Consider the following 22,250-nt stretch of genomic DNA (forward strand, 5'->3'; position numbering starts at 1 on the left):
ATCTACCCTTAAATTCTTCGGAAAAAAATATTGACTTTATAAAAAGAAAATATAAGAAGAGCATGAAACCTTAAAAAAAACAAAAGTTTGAAGCTTAGTACATATCGTTGTTAATAATCGTACTAGCTTCAATAATCAAATTTCTTTGAAAAGACACAGAATGAAAAGATGTTAAATTGCGTAAAGAGTAAAAAGTTGGTAGTTGCAAAAACATTTATATATATCTTAATAAGGGATTACCATTATTCAAAAGGATTAAAAAATAAAACCAAAACTTTGAAGCTATGTAGATATTGTTGTTAAAAATCGGATTTGCTTTAATAATCAACTATCTTTGAAAATACTGCAATATGAAAAGACAGCAAATTGCCTCCAATCGTCTGCAGTTGGAAGACAAGTGACAATTAGAATCCATATACAGAAGCCTGCCGCGTGCCAAGTGCCAGAGTTCAGCGCCGAAGCCTAACCTAACTTTAACTTTTACCATCATAGCTTGCATAAGACTGAAAAAGCTGACTCGCAAAGCTAATTGAATCCAAGCAGAAAAAAGGGAATTTCAAATATTCACCGGTAAATGTCAACATTAACCAGATTTTGGACATTCACGGTAAGACATATTTACGTGTATTCACAAGACAGAGGCCATATTCGCCAAAATAATGAACTAATGGACAAACCGAAAACAAATTGATTAAATCGGACAACTCTCAACACATTGAAATTATATCTTCCGTGCCTCTCAACAACCGGTAAACGCAATATCAGTCAGCCAGTTGAATCAGACTCCGGTAAACTTCTGTACTTTGAGGTAATAGATCGTTTCACGAGTGAGATGGACCAACGTTTCATGCAGAATATGCCTCTGCTCGACGCTTTATCTGCCTTCGGCCCCTCAAGTTCTAATTTTCTAGAACTTTCAAAAGTGGAAAGAGTTATGTGTCATTATCAAGAGATTCTCGGTGTCGACGACCATGCCATAGAATCTCAGCTTTCTCTTGCAAAGTTGCATCTGTCAAAAAGTGATATTTCAAAAATGGATCTTCTTCGAGCTATCGAAATCTTATCCGACCTCCCAGTTGCCTATTCTGCAGTGCTAAAACTGATGAAGCTAGTTGCTACTTTGCCTGTGACCACTGCCAGTAATGAACGATTCTTCTCGGCTTTGGGGCGTGTGAAAGACTATCTGCGATCGACGATGGGATACGACAGACTCAGTGATCTCATGATAATGGCCGTTGAAAAAGAGGAGGTAAAGAAACTGGATTTGGATAAATTAGTCGACGATTTTGCCAAGTAGCGACCTCGCAGCTACCCCCTGTTTTAGGTATGTTTGCTAAATGTTGTTCTTTTTTTGCATCTTAATTAAAAAAAAATCGAAAAAAATCCTTGCCCCCCCCTACATTTTCGTGAATTGGCGACACTGATTAAAGGGCAAATGCCCCCCATCCATCCCCTCGCCCAACCCTAAGCCTTCTAAAAGTCAGAATGTAATTTGTACTTTACTGAAAAAATTCTTTTAAATGTTTTCACTTTTCTAACTTTAAGAAATCAAAAATCAATTAAGATTTTAAGGAATTAATCTAACCATATGTATATTAAACTGAAAATTCAGATTTTTTTTCAGTAAATTCACTTGATTTTTTTTCAGTAAAATACAATTTATATTCTGGCTTTTAGAAAGATTGGGGTTTAGAACCCTACTCATATTAATTTCTGCTCGTTTTGAGTTTGACTGTTATTTATTTTAATTTCTGTTTGTTTTGGGTTTTATTTATTTATTGATGCTTATATGTGGTAGGTGCAATCTTGGTAGATTCTTTTATTCTATTTTTGTTCATTTTGGTTTAATGGAGTTCTTTATTTTTTTAAATCTTATTTTGTTGAAAAAGTTTTTTAATTAATGTCAGTAAATATCCAATCGTCTTAGGAATGTATGGTTTTTGAAAGAGTGTGTGACTAAAGTAGGCGTGATAGACCTTAAGACCATAGCCTTAAAAAAACTCCCTCACTTGTCCTTGAATTTCCAAATTATTTTTATTATATAAAAGATGACCTAATTTGCAGAATCTTCTAATCCTTTACCCAAGAAGATGACCGCCGTGTAACAACCAATTCTTGCCTGCATTTCCTTTTCCGTAGTGGACATGTAACCCAAGCTGTTCTAACCTCAAATGCATCAGCAGAAATCAGAAACAGATATTAGGTCCATCAACTAGCAAAAGATGTTAACTTCTCATAAACAGTTCGTGGTAACGAACTGTAAGTAAGGAGTGACAGACATATTCCAGGAGGAGGGAATTTTGCTTCGGAAATAGGGGGGGTCCACGGAGAGGTTAATTTCCAGGGGTGAACGTTCCGGGGTAAAATTTTACAGTGGTGGGATTTGATAGAATTTCTATTCAAAATTCTTTTTATTTGCCTTACTTTCTCTTTGCCAACTAAATTTTGCGTGTGGAGATTGTTCTGGGGAATGGTCCGAGGCCTATTTTCAGCGTGGATTGGATTTCTTGGGAAAAATTTCTCCTTACGCTATACTTTGACTCTGTCTTACAACTTTATTTTTTAAAACAATAAAAAACTACAGCGCAAAAAGCGAGGCGTTGAGGAGGGGACAGCCCCTTTCATATACGGAATAATTTCTGTTCGTTTTAAGTTTTAATGTCGCTCCTTACTTTCAGTTAAAAAACTTGTTTTTTTATTTAATTTCTGATCGCTTTTTAGTTAATGCAGCTTTTATTTTGAATCACCGTCATTGAATAAGTAAAACAAAATTTGCATATTAATTTTACTTTCTTGGGCTAAATGGCTTTCCAATAAACCAAAATCAATACTATATGCAAACAATGGGCAATCTTCATAGCTTACAGCCCTTCCCCTGGGAACTGTAGGGGATTAAGTTATCCTAAAAGACATTGAAAAAATTAATTAGAACTAAAGTGAATTTACTGAAGCATGGTAAAACATCCAAAGCTAACTCACTGCGTAACATATTAAAAAATAGATGGATTATAGATATCAGGTCAAGGAGTTGGTCTCTACTGAGCCAAAAAACTATGGTAGAATAGATAAAAATAATTTGTAAGAAAACTCAAAATACTCCATCTCCAACACGAGCTCTTAGTTACAGCGAGTGGTCTGAACAAATTCCTTACAATCATAGAACAATGCCTCCCTCCCCTCTTTTCAGACACTCCTTTTAATTTGAACTCTCTAAGTTTTCCCTTTATCTCGCCCGTAGACGTGGAGACGAAACTTAAGAACATAAAAAATGCAACATTTATCTGCTTGACATTCCAATCAAACTAATTAAAGCCTTTACCGACAATCTTTCGATTTTTTTGTCCATACTTTTTAATGACCTCTACTGGCAAATTCCTGAACTGTTGGAAATTAGCTTTTATTACTCCCGTGAAAAGGAAGGGAACAAGCGAGATTTTCATGATGTTCGCTCCATTGCACTTACTCCGGTTTTCTCTAAATTATATGAAAGCTTTTTAGCCGAGTGGTTGAGAGTAAAGATAATTCCAAATGCCGACCAGAGGCAAGTCGGAAACTTCCGTTCTACATCCACCACCCACTATCTTGTTCATCTTATGGACCGGATACTTAGGATACTTGAAAAATCAAATACCGATCTCAATCTTATAGCAGTGGACTTGCAATAAGCTTTTGATTTAATTAACCACAATGAATTGGTAGAAGACTATTCAATAGATTTCAAGTTGACCCCTTTTAATTAGAATAATTGCGTCTTTCCTCTCTAATAGAATCCAAGCTGTCAAATACCGTAATCTATATTCTGATCGCTTCCCAATTTACAATGGAGTGACCCAAGGAGTTCTGAGAGTTGGAAATTTGTTGATGATTTGACAGTCTTACACATAGGCGTAGCGTACAGGGGGGGGGGGGGGGGGGAGGGGGCCAAGGCCCCCACCGAGCAAAGCCCGGGGGCTAAGCCTCACCAAAAAATTTTGAATTCTGCCCTGTAACGCTCAGATTATTAGCACAAGCAGGCGTCACAGTTATCTTCTCAGTCTTAAGGCTGATTCTTTTGACTTATCATACAAATCAGTTTCTTTTCCTTCCTAGCGAGCAGAAAAAGAACCTGTCGATTTTGACAGTTACAGCCATAATTAGACTTCAAATTTAATCTTGATTTGGCTTGAGCCCCCTTTTCCTGGAAAGTGAACGAAAGTGAAAATGAAGAGAGGATCCGCTGGCGAAACCGTCAGTGCTCAGTGATCATTTTGAACTTGAACGGACTATGGTAAAAGAAACAGTGGCATAAACATAAACAATGAAAAGAAAAGAACACTATTTTTCGTCTAAGAACTTTAAATACAGAACTGAGTCTACAGATGGGAACACACATGTTGGTACCGAAAAAGAACAGATAGATGAACAACCTAACACTTGTAGTTTTAACGGTAATGTTCGAGCTAGTGATGTAAATGAGAAACCAAATGACCAAGGTAGCCCTAGTAGTAGCGATGTGTCTAATGTACCTGATACAGTCAGTGTCAGCGATGTCGGCAGTAATAGTACTACGAAGGGCAGAACATTTCAAGCTAGCTGGACTGAAAAGTAACAATGGTTACGACTCGACACGACTAAGAACGGTGCTGTGTGTACAGTCTGCACAGAAGCAGGGAATACGAAAATGTCTGTTCCAAAGACTTCTCGCGATAAAGACTCCTTTGACACATTCGTAACGAGAAGGTTCAGCAACTGGAAAAAGGCGCTCGATAGCATTAAGTCGCACGAAGCTTCGGGATTTCACAAAGCAGCTATCGCAACCACAGACTCTTTACACCGAGGTAATGACGTGAGTCAACAGGTAAGTGCACAACATAAGCAAGAATCGCATGACTCTCGCAAAGTTCTGAAGCTCATATTCTCGCCTTTGAATTACCTTGCCTCGCAAGGAACACCTATAAAAGGTAAGCAAGAAGAGTCTTCGAACTTCCGACGCCTTCTTGAACTAAGGGCAAATGATGTTCTAGTTTTAGAGAAGTGGCTTGTCAGACCAAAAAAGTACAATTGGTTGTCACCTGACCTTCAAAATGAAATATTAGAGGATATGTGCCATGCTACGCTTAGACTCCTCATAGATCAAATGAATTTTGAAGAAACCGCTGATGTTTCCTGTAAAGAATAGATTCCCGTTTGTCTTAGAACTGTTGATGACAACCTCGACATAAGAGAAACGTTTTTCGGATTTTATGTAACTGAAAACACACAAAGTGAAACAGTTATTTCAGTGCTTGATGGACGTCCTTGGTTGTTTCGGTCTTTCGTTACAAAATTGTCGTGGAAAATGCTACGAAGGCGCTGCTAACATGTCTGGGAGCGAAAGGGGTCTACAGTCTCTGGTGAAGGCTCAGGAGGGAAGAGCCTTTTATGTGCATTGCCGTGCTCACAGTCTGAACCTGGTTGCTCAGGATGCGGTGGAAACTAACATCAATATGGGGAATGTCATGAACATGGTCCAGATAATCCCTTTTGTTAGAGGTTCCCCGAAAAGGTTGTCAAGTTTCAACAGCGTAAAGCTGGATGAAGGGGTGGCACTCCGACCATTCTGTCCAACTAGGTGGATCTTAAGAAAGCCCTCTATCGCGGCAATCACTAGTAATTACTCCGAAATAATCCACTGGCTTGAGGACTTCAGCAATCACCCAGAAAACCATATAAAGACTGCCGAAGCTGATGGATTTCTTGAGACCTTTACAAACTTTGATACATTCTTCAAGCTAGAAATTCTGCGCATTATCTTTACTGCAGTAGAAGACTCCAATACTGCACTTCAAAGAGTGCAGCTCCACTTGAGAGAAGCATAGGGAATAATTGATTGCCTTTGTATGTTTTTGGAAGGTATGAGGAATGAACATTGCTTTAAACTGCTGTAGGAGGCAGCTGTCTCAAGTGCAAACATTCTGGGTCTCAATGAACCGAAGCTCCCGAGAAAACGCAAAGTTCCTAGTCGTTTTGATGGAAGCGGTGCTCATTACCATCCGTCTAAGCCTGAAGATGCTTATCGCCAAGTTTTTTTTTAAACTATCGAATGCATACTGATGGGCTTGACTACAAGATTTGAACCAAGCCAAACAAATAAACATCTCTCTAAAGTAGAAGAGTTGGTCATAAATCTATTTGACGTTTCGTACAGGCAAAACTTCTATAAAGACGATTTGAGGAGTATGCCCAGTTGCAGCTCCACCGAGACATACTCCTTGATCAAGCTAAAGCAAACAAAAAGGAGATCCAGAAACTTGATGCTGTTATCAGTTTTATGAAAGAAAATGATTCCCTTGCCAAAGTTGCTCACCAGATGATGAAGTTAATTAGGATAGTGTTCCAGTTTCAAACTGTGCTTCAGAAAAATCGTTTTTAGGCCTCTGAAGGCTAAAAATATATCTTCGGTCGACCATGGCACAGGAAAGACTGAATCATTTATTTGTTTTTTCAATGCACAGGGAAGTCCTAGAGAGACTAGACTGCAACAAACTCACAGACGAGTTCATCAAGCGAGCTCAAGTTCAAATGAATACGTTTTCACTTTCCCATTATTCATAGCATGCGTTAGAGCCTAGAAATGAAGGAACTCTTTATATTTGACCGACCCTTAGCATTGGTGAGAGCCAATTATTCACGGCTTAAAATCGATGGGAAATTTTGGCACCTTGGGACAGATTCAGTCTAAACAGAAATATTTCGCAAATTAACGGAGAGATTCCATTCATATAGTAATTTTAATCTTATGCTAAAAGCATCTAGCTATTTTCAGAAGAAGGCCAAAGAAGCCTTTAATACAGTGTTAAAATTTTAAACTTTTGCTTTTATTCTTGCTCGACGAGTCTCGATATTGTGCTTCGGATTTTCGTTCAGACACAAACAGCATTTTTCTTTACCTCTTCTCCGACAAAAAAAAAACTTCCACGCTTTTAACCCAAAACTCTGTTGTGAATTTAAGAGACTTACGAGATGAAAATAGCGACGAAGGCCACACTGCCTTTCCATAGCAAACAACAAAAGCACGAAGAACAATAGGGAAATTGAGTCCTGGTTGAACTTCGCTGAAGTAAGGATGCAAGGACTGCTTTGAAAAATTTTTAATTTTTGGTTTTATTAGTCGCATGTTGTCTTGGAAAAAGATTTCCCTATTGTTCTTCGTACTTTTGTTGTTTGACTTACAAGATAAAACAACATGTCAAAATACACGTCCCATCTGACCCACATCTTCCCTAAGGCAAACACAGCTTTTATGTTGCTTTGTTTTTTATGCAAGGCCCCCCTCCCCCCCAAGAGAAATTGAAACTCTACGCCTATGGTCTTATAGACTTGTTTCAAAAATCTAAAAAGTAGCACAATGGATAACCTGGAACAAATATCCGATGAAGCAACCACTAACGATATGACAGTCAATCATTTAAAATCGACAATATTAGCGATAAATTTCCGTAAAACTCCCACTTCTTTTACCTATGCAATCCCTCCTAAAATTTCAGTTAGCGCTGTGAAATTACTGGATGTTACTATTTCAAGCGACTTAAATGGGATCATATTGTTAATGATACTCTAAAATGCGCAAATACCACAGTTTCCTCCTTAAAAATTTAAAGGAGCAAAAATTTTAATATCCTCAATCCCATCGTTTGAGAATTTACCTCGTATCCGTACACTCAATCCTGGAGTACGCCTGTCCTGTTTGACATCCTGGTATCCTCAATGAATTGTCAGAAAGGATAGGGGCATTCCCAAAAAGGTGGCTAAGAATTATTTTCGATGAGGGTTAAGTCCCTTATATCACCTCTCTTCAAAGAGCCAGTCTGGTCACCTTCAAGGAAAGGAGAACACAAATTTCCTTGTGTTTCGCCACAAACGTCCTAAATAACCCCCCAACAAATTACCTTTCCCTAGTAAATCCCCCACCATCGACCTTGCCTCCCTGCTTCTGCTTCAGCGAAAATTCCCCTTCCTACCCCAATAAAAATGTGGACTGGGAGATACAGAAGGAATTTCGCCCCCTACATAGAAAACAATTTAAGCATATGAGGTTCCATCCCCCTCATTTTTACCTTACAAATGTTAAATGTTTAACTGTTTAAATTTAAAAAAAAAAACCCTCAGAGCCGGAGGGTAAGGGTTGTAAGTTATACCCTAAGGGCATTTAAGGACTTTACGGAAGGGATGGTTCTATAAGCTTTAGAAGAGTCTCATTTGGTTGAAAATCGGAAGTTTTAGTTCCCTTTTAAGAGTCAAAAGTGATGAAGGGCAACTAGCCCCCCCATGAATATCCCTTTTTTATCAAAAAAAATGCGACCATCCCTTCTATAAAAAACAATCATCCATTGAAGCCTTATAGCTCCATACTGTAGGCCACGCTAGAGTGGTGTTCTCTGATATAATGATGTAAAAAGCTATAATGAGGGAAAATTTGACAGAAAAACTCAAATGTTAAAATAGAACAACCAGCCACAATTGTTCCTGGAGCCGATTTTGTAAAATCATGTGAAGATGGGCTTATCCCTGATTCAGAATCAAGTGAAGATTCTAATTTGTTTAATAGGCTGTAATTTCCTGGAGGGACACCATTCCTCTTGGTCACCGCCCAACACCATTTGCAGTCAGGGTTCTAGTTAAGCTAACTCGTGAAAGGACCACCCAGAAGCCACTATTAAGCCACGCAAGCAGTATTTTCCTTTCTGGGATAGGGAGGGAGGAAGAAACCTATGACGGAATGGGACCCCAAACCATCTCACAGCACCTGAACCACTCCAACCTTTTATACTCAGCCCTTCCTCGTCAGGCTGTCTTTTAAGAACTATCTTCCTTGTCCGTGCCAATCTTTCTAGCCCGTAGCGCCCTATAAGCTGTCCTGTTTCGACATTAAGGAGTACAAGAAGTAGTTTGATGATGACACAGGATGATGATAGTGAAATGATGACATAGGGTTGTCAAAATATTTTCATCTTAATAGAGATTTAATCTCATTTATTATGAGCAATTAATCTTCTTAATTAAGTTAGAGAAATTAATAAATCATTAGGATCGTGTGATGATAAAAACACAACTCTTAAAAACACATATTTCTCGATTTGACATGAGCAAACTTGTAATGAATCGTAGGAGAGGAGATTGCGCTTATAAAAATAAGTGGTTCGTCCAGAAAAAAAGTACGTATTAAAACAGTTATCGAACAAAGTGAACGTATATTGCGTATCATATCTTTAATTTTTGTGTACTCCTTGATGAACGGTTTTCCTTGTAACTCCTCACATTTGTAAGGACACGAAGGACTGTGGTCCCAATCCAAGTAGAAATGGACCTTAATTCTATTCAAATGAAAATTCTTAACAGCTCAAATGAATTCTAATCGACTCATTTATTTCCCTTAATCTTGGACGAATAGGATCAGGCTCAATGAATGAAGATAACCTATTTAACCAAACATATTCCCCTAAATAGAATAAAAAAGCAAGGAAAAAATTACCTTGATAAAAGACCCCATCCTAATTTTAATGTTAGTAAAGTATGGAACGCAAAAAAAAAAACGGTATAGAATGTAAAATGACAATAATCTAAACAACAAAACACCAATTCCTTTTTAAATATCTGTAAAAAAAAAAAAAAAAAAAAATGTTCAAGAGTCCTTCTAGAAGGTGGTGCAGAAGATTTCTAGCTCGAAGAAAGTCGGAAAATCATTCTGGTCAGAAAATACCCCCCTCCCCCCAACCCTTTTATGCTGAAATGTCAATTATTGCACAACACGGGAGCTCCATTTTATAAGTCACGTGAAGTTTTAAATATTCATTAGAAACCCCTCCCTCCTCCCTCCTCTAGAAACGCCACCTCAAATTTGAATACTTCAGACACAATACATAATTGAAACCGAATCTTTCACCTCCTTTTGAGTAAAATCTTCATAAGCAGACACATTATACTAAAAATCTAGGTAACCTAGGGAAGGGGTAGGTATGATAACCCTTTCCCTGTAGAGACGTGTTGGGGTGAATAACTAAGTGTTATGTTCAGTAGGAGGCACTCCTAAAGTAGTGCAGGTTTCCAAAATTTTCAAGAAACCTCTGGTTACCCCGTTTTAGTACATAGCTATATACATTTTTTAGCTCAAGGAGGGCGTACCCAGCCTTCCCATAGAAAATGTTGATGCTTACAGAATAAATTTATTCATATCGTACAAAAAAAGTAGAAGGCCTTCAATTTTTCATATTAGTTTCCTTATGGTCTGTTAGTAGGTTCCGCTTAGTACCAACACTTATTTTTAGCTTTAAAAACATGGCTATTTTCTTTTGAAAAAAAATCAATATTAAATAAATACCAATCTTTTCGCAAAATTATATGCGATTAAACGTATTTTGCTACTCTAAAAAGGAATCATTACACGAAAACAGAACATGCAATCATTTCTAAGAGCTGATGAAACGAATAAATTAAAGACTTAGGTTGAAAAATATGTGAAAAAATCTGAGGTGGGTGCACAACATTTTGATAATTTTTACATTGACATGACCATTACCACACAAAAAATTAAATTCCGAATGATAATTTGAAAAATCTAAGAACAAAAGCTTTTTTTGATAAGAAAAAATCAAATGTTTACTAAAGAAAATCTCAAAGCATCAAAAAATACAGAAAATCCCCAAATGATAAAAAAAACATCTAAGTTATATTTTACCATTGATGACAACCTTGAACATGACTGATATACGGTCCACTTGAGGACTTAAAAATTTATCACTGAAGTGAGATGATAATTCAGAAACTAACTAGAACTCTGCCTTTATTACCTCACCAAAAAGCTGACTGATCTCTGGAGATGTAATGAAGTCTCCGTTCTTTCCAAAAACATCATTATTTATATAATACCCATTGGTCGGATTTGTCAGCACTTCTTTCATGTAATCAGCGACGGTAATCGGCCCAGTTGCTAGAATGCGTGCCTTTAGCTGACGATAAAGTGACGATGATTCTGGAAGCTTTTGAATGCACAAAGTCCGTAAACTTGAACTCGTCAGCTGTTGAAGGTAAAAGACTCTAGAGTTGAACACTAAAAAAGAACATTATTCTGAAAAAATTTACTGACTAAAACCTTCATCAAATAGTAATTGTAAACTGAAGAGAAAGACATAATTGGTATTTTAACTTGATCCAAAATTGTCTCTTTAACTTAATCCAATGTTAAGGTATCATTATTAAGTTAAACTGAAAAATGAAAAAACTAATTATTCTAGAATCAAAAGAGTGTAGCTCAACAGGACACAATTAAAAAAGCGCAGGGTAATACACAAGCCACTAGCACCTGAAATAATAGTTTTGAATCTAAATAAACTTCAATTTACTTAAGCCGCATCAGTTATTAAAGATAAAACCTGCAAAACTTAGCACTGCAAAGAAAATAAACAGTAAGGATGTTTTTTTGTTTTTTTTTATCTAGTCTGAAATATGAATCCCCGAAAATTTTAGTCAAATACAATGGAAAACTGAAACAAAAAAACAACAACTGACACTTTAACATGATCTATTATTCTTATTGACGATCAGCTATTACAGCACCAAAACTGGTATAGCAGTACAAAACAGAATTGAAAAAGTGCCAGAAAATGTAAGAACTCAAATACGTTCTAATGCCACACTGGCTATACATGGCACATGAAAGAAAGAAGAAAAAAAAGTAAATGAAAAATAAAATCAAATAGTCGAGAAAAACGAGGTTAGTGTCTAAACAAGCTAAATCTATTGCTAAGCAAAGAACTTTTGCACAATCCAATTGGAGAATGGTCTTCCATCTATTCTGTTTTGTTTGATTCAGTGTGTATTTGTCTCTTGTGAAGTTCACTTCAAAAGATTATATTTTTTTTCTTAGCCCTGAGGAGGACCTGGCGGAGGTATTCGTCGAAATATCTGCTTATTTTCGCTTCATATTGTACCACTGGCTGACATTACTCTCGTTTTTCCCGGCTATTTGATTTTTTTCTTCTACTTCTTCTTTGTTTCATACGCAATGTACGAACTACCAGCACCAGAAGACATTACTTTAAGTTTAAAGAAAATTGTACGAGCTTGTTTTTATCTTCTGTTAAGTTTAACTCAGCAAAGAAAATTTTACAATTAGACCGCTTTGTCCATACATTCTCATAAACAAAATAATACAAAACCGTATTCCAATAAAAGTGGGAAACTGATGGAAAAAAATTAGACAAAAAAAAAAAATAACACAAAACCGTAGTCCAATAAAAGTGGAAAATCGAAGAGAACTTAATAAGTAGCACTTCAAAACGGATCTGTTGCAAAGATAAATTATCCAGTTCAATTAATAAAAGCAAAGATGAAGAGAATTATTCTACCGCCACAATAGGTAAAGCTCAACAGAATAAAATTTAAAAAGCATAAAATAATGTTAAGGCCACCAGCACCACAAGACATTATTAGATTTCAAGTTCAAAGAAAATTCCAGAAATTTGTTTTTATCAACTATTAAGTTTAACATTGCAGAGAAAATTATACAATTATGTCAATTTTTTTAATCCTTCTGATAAACAAATAACATAAAACCAAAGTCGAATACAATTGGGAAACTGAAGAGAACTAGACAATTGGTAATTTAAAATAAATCCAATGCAAAAAAACAAAAATCCTGTTAAATTTAAAAAATTCAAATGTCAATTATTCCACTTCCAAAACAGGTGTAGTTGTACAGAACAGCATTAAATTGTATATGTTAAAGTAGTGACAACTGGCACCTTCAAAACATGATCTCAAATGAGAATCATTTGTATAGTAGTTTTTAAAATTCAAAATTCAAAAGTAGTTTTTATCTTCGCCAAGAAGACACACTATAGTGGATTTGTAATTTTAAAAACGAAAAATAATCAGCCAACCATCTACTAGTCGCCCCTACAAACAGCTAAGATAACGTCAGTAAAGCAGTATGTTGCTAAAAGCCTTAATCCAGTAAAAATAATTAGCTGAAGAGGCTCAGATAAAATTAGTGATGTTTCCAAAAAACACTTACACATTATTCCTCGAATAATATCGTTTTCAGAGTAGTCTCGAGAAATGAACACAGTTAAATTATTCGTTTGTATTTTTGAACTTTGAAGTTAAAACCTTACTATTGGAAATATAAATAGTTACCTAGGCCATGTTGAGTTTTTCATCAAGACAAAAAATGCTACAGCTACTGCTACAAACTCACCGCAGGAACAACCCACCTAAGGTTTAACACTCCTATGTATGCTCCTCCTCTGTCCCAATTTGTTCGAAGTCTCCCTCGTTTACACCTTCCGAAGAAGTTCTCATTTCCCTTAGATCTTTCCTTGCGTCGTCTCCCGCCCCAACCAAGGATGACCCTACCTTTCGTTTAGCCCAAGACAAGTGGCCAAAAAGGACAATCTTTGGCAGTCTGTCATCATTCATCCGCAGAGCGTGCCCTAGCCATCTCAACCTTTTTCACATTAGAATATTCTAATCTTGTTCGCAGACTTACCTTCCTATTCTTCTGAATTTTTTTTTAACGGTAAAAAACACCCTGGGACTTGTCCATTCCACTTTTGACACCTTTACTGCATCCACCGTCTTTACTAATAATACTGCCTAGGTAAGTGAAGCTTTCCACTTGATCAATCTTTTCGTTACCCTACGTCACCTTTTCCTCTTCACTTATTCCTAGCCTTAGCGACTTAGTCTTCTTAACATTAATTTTTAAACGTTTCCTTGCACGCTAATGCTAGTATAGATTAAATAAGAAATATTTTAAGCTCTGCGAATTAACGTAGCCCTAACTATTTTGCAAACCATAAAGAGTTTTATATCAAAAATAATTATTTAATTTTATAAAAATAAATGACAATCAGCCTAATTAAAAACAAATTTTAGGTTATTTCCTAAGGAAGTTAAACCTCTAATGAAAATCTAAATTTGTACAAATGGGCATAAAGTTAAATTCAGTCTTATTTTGGATTTGTTTAGTTCTGATGAGTAGTGCCGCACTTTTCAGTGAGATTAGTAGCTTTATATTTCGTTACAATTAAATGAAAGCGCTTAAGGTTTTCTTCGATTAAATCTTCTGTTTCGTTTGAACTGTGGACAATAGAATTTCCTCATCTGAAGTTTGAAGCTGTTTATGACAATGGAAGAACAAAGTTACCATCGAAAAAAGTGACATTTAGGGTGTCTATGAAACAGACAGAAAAGTCAATTTAGTCTTTTGAGACTAAAACAAATTGTACACAATCACTGTTTATGATTATTTTAATAATTCACAGAATTACAAGCAAACACTACTTTTATTTATGTTATTTTATAACAATATCATAGAAAAAATCATAAGATTTCACCATAAATTGAAACTTCTCAGCCAGTTAGGATTTACCTGACCGAATATAACCACGAGAGAAAATGGAAAACAGATCACCCCAGCCCTTCTGATTATCAAGACATAATCCAGACAAACCCCGAACATTTTTGACAATTTTCTATCTCACCACAAACCCTTAGGGGCACACATAAAACAGACTGAACGCGAAAATTTAGATCCCAGACGATTTGTGAACTTTGCTTTTAACACTTTATTTTAGAATTGAATCAACAAGATCTATGTGAAAGGCGTGATAGTTCGAAATCCACTGTTATGAATCTTCTATCAACAAGAAAAAAATTATATATTTTAATTTTTTTAATGCAAGCAAGCTATTTCAATGGAGAAATCTGTCTAATATTAATTAAAGCAATGCTTTACTTTTAGTGGTCAAAATGATGAGCGTGGACTGCAGTTACCAGGTGCCTGGTCTAAGGTAGTACAGATAAAAAAAAGCGCCAAAGCCCCAATAATACGCCAAAGCCTCACTATTTAAAAAAAAAGAAAAATGCACATAAGATACAATTGTTCAAAAACAATTGGGTACTTATGCATTATATGGTACACAACGCTTCATACTGTATAGAGAAATGCTACAGGAAACCAGTCAAACGAATATTTGCAGTAGATAAACGGATCGCAAAGCGTGGTTTGTCATTTCATTTACAATATTTAAACCACAGTTTATAGATAGTAAGCTTATCGCAGATCATTTCTGGTCTTCGTTCTCGGTGCGAACAAAAAGCTCCTCCCACTTATTTCTGCGTTAGCGGGATCGATGTTTCCGATGGTATCCAAGAAAATGCATTATTCGTAATAGCGGATTTCCACTTGATTCCGACTAGATCACAGTCTGACTTGTCTACCCATGAAAAGATCTGACTTCGCTTATGTTTATATCTGCAAAAACGTTCTCCGGAGCACTGGCACCCCGGTCCGGGTTTTTATAATGGGTGAGATGGAGAATGATCATACTGGATAATTCTATAAACTGTGATTTAAACTATTGTTATTTGGCGGTTAGGGGGGAAAGGTACCTAGTTTAGGTTACGTATTTAATCTCTGTTCGGATTTATTCAACCCCCCCCCCCCTAATGTGCAAATATATAGCCCCAATTAGTTTGTAAACAATTATATTTTCATCCTATTCTATTTTAGTTCATTAGCATAAACCAAACTTGACTTCTTTCGTGTGTACCATATAATGCGTATGTACCTACAATCGTTTTAAAAAAGTGGGAGAACTCTAAGAATTCAATTTACCACTTCCTAAAAAAATGAACGTCCAAATGGCGTAACTGTGCATCCATATGGCTTCACTTTTGAAATTTTTCATTCTTCTTTTAGTACGTGACAAAAATAGCGTGCGTCTTGACTATGCTGACATCTATACATCTACTGTGTTGACTTAGCTCTGTTTAGCAAAAAGACATTATTAACAAAAATTTGTTTGTCTATTATACATTCAAAGGCTTCTAACACATACATGGTCATTTCTATTTAGGTTATAAGAAAATATATTTAGTACTCTCGCCCTAATTAGATATGAAAGAACTTACTTTTACAGGTAGCGGTATCCGATTAGATCACAGTCTGACTTGTCTACCCATGAAAAGATCTGACTTCGCTTATGTTTATATCTGCAAAAACGTTCTCCGGAGCACTCGCACCCCGGTCCGGGTTTCTATAATGGGTGAGAGGGAGACTGATCATACTGGATAATTCTATAAACTGTGATTTAAACTATTGTTATTTGGTGGTTAGGGGGAAAGGTACCTAGTTTAGGTTACGTATTTAATATATTCTATGCTTTACTCAACCCCCCCCCCCTAATGTGCAAATATATAGCCCCAATTTGTTTCTAAACTATTGTATTTTCATCCTATTCTATTTTAGTTCATTAGCATAAACCAAACTTGACTTCTTTCGTGTGTACCATATAATGCGTAAGTACCTACAATCGTTTTAAAAAAGTGGGGGAACTCTAAGAATTCAATCGACCACTTCCTAAAAAAATGAACGTCCAAATGGCGTAACTGTGCATCCATATGGCTTCACTTTTGAAATTTTTCATTCTTCTTTTAGTACGTGACAAAAATAGCGTGCGTCTTGACTATGCTGACATCTATACATCTACTGTGTTGACTTAGCTCTGTTTAGCAAAAAGACATTATTAACAAAAATTTGTCAGTCTATTATACATTCAAAGGCTTCTAACACATACATAGTCATTTCTATCTAGGTTATAAGAAAATATATTTAGTACTCTCGCCCTAATTAGATATGAAAGAACTTACTTTTACAGGTAGCGGTAGCTATTGGCGTGGTCCTTATCACAATATGTTTAATTGTAATCATATTAGAGATGATTCACCTTTAGAACCTAGACTCGGCTAATTGAAGTTTGGATTCTTGCAAATATTTTGTTGTGCCAAATTAAACATAAAAAAAAGTGCTGAACTAACTTGGGATATTGTGTTGCTAGGTAGGCAAGAATGAAAATTTTCGAAATAAATCTAGGCTAATATAGGGCCTAGTGGTGCTGCACCCCCCCCCCCCCATACGCAAAGAAAGTGGTATACCATGTAAGACAATAAGCCCGTTTTATACTTCTCAAAGTGCTACTTTAGTAGCAATCAAAGTAGAATTCAAAATTCTACCTTAGCTACTTTTGGCTATCTTGGAAAGGAGTTAGCCTAGGTTAGGAAAATGAAACTTTCAGGGATGGGTCTACAGACTAAAGGGTAAAGTTCTACAAAATCATATTATTGATTTAGGACTAAAGTGAATAAACCATTCAATGCCTTTTTTATGCTGATTACGAACAAAATAATAATTTATATCGGAAATGAATCTCAGCCCCCCGCCCCCTCTTATTGGGTTTACTAACCGAACCCTGAATTGGCATATATAGGAAGGGGGGATGAAATTCATTTACCTTAAATTACCTTAAATCACAGCTTGGAGCGAAATAAGGACTTTCGATCCTGTTGAATCACTCCTTATGATGACTGTTGCAGTTGGTCAAGTTCTGGTGGAAGATTCTGGTGCTTCCCAGTCAAACTTCCATGGTGTATCTTTCCACTCAGCATCCAGATGGCGTTTGAAAGCATCTGTTGATTCAGCAGCCACAGTGTCCTCCTTGAGGTTATTCCAGAGGTTCTCAATCCGATTCGAGAAGAAATTGCATCTTGCTCCAGTTGTAGCGTGATGTTTGCGGATTCGTCTAAGGTGTCCTTGTGTTTTGTGGGAGGTGTCGATCTCCAGGATCTCATTTTCTCGATTGGTTGAGAGGAGTTTGTGCGCCTGGATCATGTCTCCCCGTTTCCGACTGTATACTAAGGAGGGGAGGTTGAGTTCCTTCAGTCGTTCACTGTATGTCTTGTTTTCCATGCCGACAATCATCTTAGTGGCCCTTCGTTGGATTTGCTCAAGAACTGCCTTGTCCTTTTTGAATCGAGGGGTGGCCAGTATCGTCCCCACCTCCAGTCTAGGTCTTACTAATCCTTTGTAGAGTTTGGTGATTACGTGTTTACTCCTACTGGTGATGCTGTGTTTGATGATGCCTAGGGCTCTACTAGCTTTGGCTGAGATTTTCTGTGAGTGGGAGCTGAATTTCAACTGGGAGTCAACGATGACGCCAAGGTCACTCTCCTCCTGGACAGGCTCAATTGTGTGGTGACTTCCAGAATTTTGGGTCATGAGGTACTGATGTTTGGGGTTTTGTGTCCGAAGTGTATGACCTTGCATTTTTCTGCGTTGAATTCCAGCAGCCATCTTTTGACCCAGGAGCACATGTGGTTGAGATCAGTTTGGAGGGATTGGATTGAAGAAGAGGTGTTGGCAGGACCTATGAGTTTCGAATCATCCGCATATAGGGTGGTTTTGTTGCTGGTGATGAGGGGTAGCTCATTTATGTAGATGTTAAACAGGGTGGGGCCCAGGACACTGCCCTGGGGAACCCCACTAGTGACTTTGATTTCGTCAGAAAGGACATGGCTGTTTGGTCCAGTTATCACTTTCACTTGCTGTGTTCTGTCCCTCAGAAAGTCCTCTGTCCAATTGACCACTTGTGGAATAACAGATAGAGTAAGTAGCCTGTGAATGAGGTATCGGTGACAAACCTTGTCAAATGCTTTGGCTAAGTCTAACAATATAATATCCACAGGTAATCCTCTCTCTAGTAGGTCAGTTACAAGACTATATGACTCAAGAAGGTTTGTGTCCACTGATCTCTTTGAGCGAAAACCATGCTGACTACTGCTGATAAGTGAGTTGGCCTCAAGATGGTTAATGATATGCTTGTTTATGATTCTCTCCATGACCTTGCAGGCCACACATGTAAGGCTGATAGGTCTGTAGTTTGCTGCAGAAGTTTTGCTACCCTTCTTGTGAATTGGGATGACTATTCCCTTCTTCCAGTCCCCAGGAAGCTTTCCTTGTGCAAGCGAAAGATTGAATAGTTTTACCAGTGGGGCTGATATTGCAGGGCTTAATTCCTTCATCAGTCGTGGGCTGAGACCATCAGGTCCCGTCGATTTATTGGGATCGAGGTCCTTAAGCTGTGTGGTTACTTCTTCGATTGTGACTGGTGAGTGTACCATCGGGAAGGGAGTGTGAGCCTGTTCTGCTGGTGGGGGGGTTGATTTGGGGTCATCCATGGAGAACACTGAGGCAAACTGCTGGCAAGAGGATATAGAGTTGTTGTTTACCAGGTCTGGTACGGTGTGTCTGCCTGGCTTCTTATGGGAGATGTATTTCAAGAATAATTTTGGGTTTTCCTTGACGTTTTTGGCCAGTCGTTCTTCGTAGTTTGAGGTCAGTTTTCTAGTTTCTTTTCTGAGGAGGCTCCTTACAGTTTTGTACTGCTCGTACAAAGCTGTAGTCTTTTGTTTCATGTACTTCTCCCAAAGTTTTTTCTTCCTGTTGCGTAGTTTCTTGATTTTTGGGGTGAGGAAAGGTAAAGTTTTGGGTTTCTTTGTCCATGTTATGCTGGTGTGTTTGGCTTGGCTCTCGAGTGAGGTCTTTTTTAGAGTTAGCCATGAGGCTTCAACATCATCTGATATAAGTGTTTCCAGGTTAGCATCTAACATCTCCGCCACCATCATCTTGTAATTTGTAAAGGATTGCGTGGTATATTTTGATGGTTTGGAGTTGAGTTGAATAGATGAGAGAACTGGCATGTGGTCACTTGAGCCAATTGGACTGAGATTGTGTGTGTTGTTCACCTTTTCTGGGTCATTTGTTATGACTAGGTCGAGTATGGAGGGATTTTGTCCTGGGCGCATTCTTGTGGGCATAGTTACTGTTTGGTATAGAAAGTTGTCGGAGAGGGCTTGTGTTAATGGGTTTTGTTCAAGGCTTGACTTGGTCATACCTTGGCCTTCTACCCAAGACACGTTTGAGAGGTTGAAGTCCCCTGTCATGAGCAGAGTTGCCTTTGGGTAATTGCATAGTATGAATTGCGTCATTTCGGCAATTGCTGTTTCAGAGGACAGCTGGCAAGGGCTGCTGGGGCTCCTGTAAATTGAGCTTAGGACAAACATTTCGTTAGGTAGGGACAGGGAGACCCATGTAGCATCAACCCAAGGTAAGTAATAATTTGGGACAGAAATTTCTTTTACCTGGAATTCCTTGGAAGCTAGAACAGCCACTCCTCTTCTGTAGTTTGGATCAGACAGATTGCTGAAGATGTTGTATCCAGAGGGGCAGATTGAGTCTTCTGTCATTTGAAATCTTGAGTTCTTGGGGCAAATTTCTGTCAGAGTTGCAATGTCTATCTGACTTAGTTGGAGCACTGTTGCCAGTTCCGGCATCTTGTGGGTAATAACATCAACATTTGCCGTCATAATGTTCACAAGTTTGTGGGTGTGTCTGGGCGAGTTTTTATTTTGCTCACTAATATTCTCGCTTTTGGTTGAAGTGGGTGAATTGCAGCTTAGGTACACAGAGCTGCTAATGAGGGATAAGGCAGAAGGGCATGGGGACGTAACTGTTAATTCACTGTTTATACATTTACACAAACTTGCGTTTACAACGTTATTATCACTCACACATGAACTATTTACAAGGGGGACGAGACGGTTGGAGATAGTGGTTATTTTTGCATACTCGAGCATCTCTCCATTGGAATTGCTCGAGTTTGACCGTTGTTTGTGATTTTGCCCTTTCTTATCACTAGGTCTGTTTCTCCGTTTGCCTGTCTTTTCTTCATCTCTTCCAACAAGGCTTTTCTAGCGTTGCGATCTTCTTTGGAGCTGTCGCCATAGAATTGAATCGGGTCTTTACGCTGGTAGGACGCATCCAGGATATGCTTCTTGTCTGTGAAGCTGGCTACCGTGAACAGGACTGGTGGGTGTCACAGTGGTTGTCCGGCCGTCGGGGCCGAGGCTGGTAGTCTTTTCACGTTGAAGACTTTGGTCGCTAGTTTGTAGTTGTCCTTGAAGTATTTAGCAAAGAAGTCTTCGTCACTTGCTTGGATCGGAATCCCGTATCCGACGACGTTAAGTTTGCGTCTCTGCCTGTCTTGCTCACTTCTGACTGTACGGCGTATATGTTTGTCAAGTGTTTATGGTGCAAGCCCCGTCACTTGAGCAGTAATTGCCGATTCAACAATTGCTTTTACCTCGAGAACATTGCATTTTGTGGCAAGTTCATCGTGAATCTCACTGAGACCCTTGTTGACTGTGGTCGTTATGCTAGCAATGTCCTCTCGCACCTCTGATTTAAAAGATTCGATGGCTTTGGTTAGGGTGTCGGTGTCGCGTACAGGCTTGTTCAAGATGCACTGGGGACAGCTCCATTTACATTTCATAGTACAATTCATTTTCTTTAGCAGGACATATTGTTCATCACTTAATCCTAGGCACTCAATACAAAACCAGTTAGGACATTTGTCGCAATTGACGGCTTGCGAGTTCTCGTCCAGGCCTTTTGCACCTCCCGGGCACTTATCTTGTCCTTTTACGGGGCTCTCACGTTGTCTCTTTTTTGGTGCCATTATTGCCTTGACAATTTTCGAGGTAGACAAAATGTGGGAAGTGCAATACTCAAATCACCTATTCCCAGCAGTTTAAGGAATAAAATCCCGCAGGTACCGATTCGGCCTCTTGTTTGTTTGCTATTGCTCCCTTCTGCACAAATTATCCACCAAAAAATTATCGAGAACGGACGAGCCAACGTAATCAATGGTGGTTGTAGTATTTAGCGTTTGGCAACTGCGCTTTATTGCTAGCTGCAAAATTCGGAAGAAGGAGAAGAACACTCATTCAGCCTGGACTTATTTGCTAAAAGATCTGCAGAAAGATATCTGAATATATCTAATAAATATGAGGCAATCAAGCCAGTAGCTCTGTAGCCCACAGAGTGAAGGAAAAGGGCTAAATAGTTTTACTGAAAAGCCCGCCTGCTGTTAAATAGAAGAAGAAGAAGAATTATTTACAAACAAACAGCTGTTTATTAGCAGACAAAGGACAAGTCCCTTGGGAATAGAAAATAAAAATTTTCTAACATCAAAAATCAGGTAAATAAAGTGAAACTCCAGGGAAAACCTCTTAAAATGAAACTTAATATCAAATATAAGCAGGTATGGTAAAATATGGATAGAAATAAATGTTCTTTCTCACAGATTTGGTTAACAATCCTTTATCCACTTTCACACCTCCCACTTGCTGTTGTGTTTTGACACAAAACTATAGAAATTTTCGATAGAAATGCTTATTATATTCATAATCAGCATAAAAAAGACATCAAATGGTGTATTCACTTTAGTCCAAACTCAATAATATGATTTCGTAGAGCTTTACCAGCTAAAGTATATCCCAGGAATGTATTTTGAAGTACCTACCCCCACTCTGTCTCTCTCTCTCTAGTTGGC

The 22,250-nt window shown here is 37.9% G+C and overlaps 2 protein-coding genes across 2 annotated transcripts in view; both read right to left on the bottom strand.

The window, feature by feature from the left end:
* Nucleotides 1–16,694, bottom strand: part of LOC148956868 (protein arginine methyltransferase NDUFAF7, mitochondrial-like) — a 44,162-nt gene extending 27,468 nt beyond the window's left edge. The window contains exons 1-2 of the mRNA XM_089092388.1: nt 16,672–16,694; nt 10,806–11,065 (exon numbers count right to left, since the gene is read on the bottom strand). Of these exons, the coding sequence (XP_088948514.1) occupies nt 10,806–11,065; nt 16,672 (261 nt within the window). The 5' untranslated portion in view covers nt 16,673–16,694. The remainder of the gene's footprint in view (nt 1–10,805; nt 11,066–16,671) is intronic.
* On the bottom strand, nt 11,197–20,493 carry LOC148956869 (uncharacterized). Its single transcript, XM_089092400.1, has 2 exons — nt 18,118–20,493; nt 11,197–11,220 (listed from the first exon to the last, which is right to left on the bottom strand). The coding sequence occupies exons 1-2, from the start codon at nt 20,491–20,493 to the stop codon at nt 11,197–11,199; spliced, it is 2,400 nt and encodes a 799-aa protein (XP_088948526.1).
* Nucleotides 20,494–22,250: the final 1,757 nt, after the last annotated feature.

Source organism: Artemia sp. Qi Xiang Cuo, chromosome 1 (genome assembly GCF_049724085.1).
Source record: "Artemia sp. Qi Xiang Cuo chromosome 1, ASM4972408v1, whole genome shotgun sequence".
Classification (NCBI taxonomy): domain Eukaryota; kingdom Metazoa; phylum Arthropoda; class Branchiopoda; order Anostraca; family Artemiidae; genus Artemia; species Artemia sp. Qi Xiang Cuo.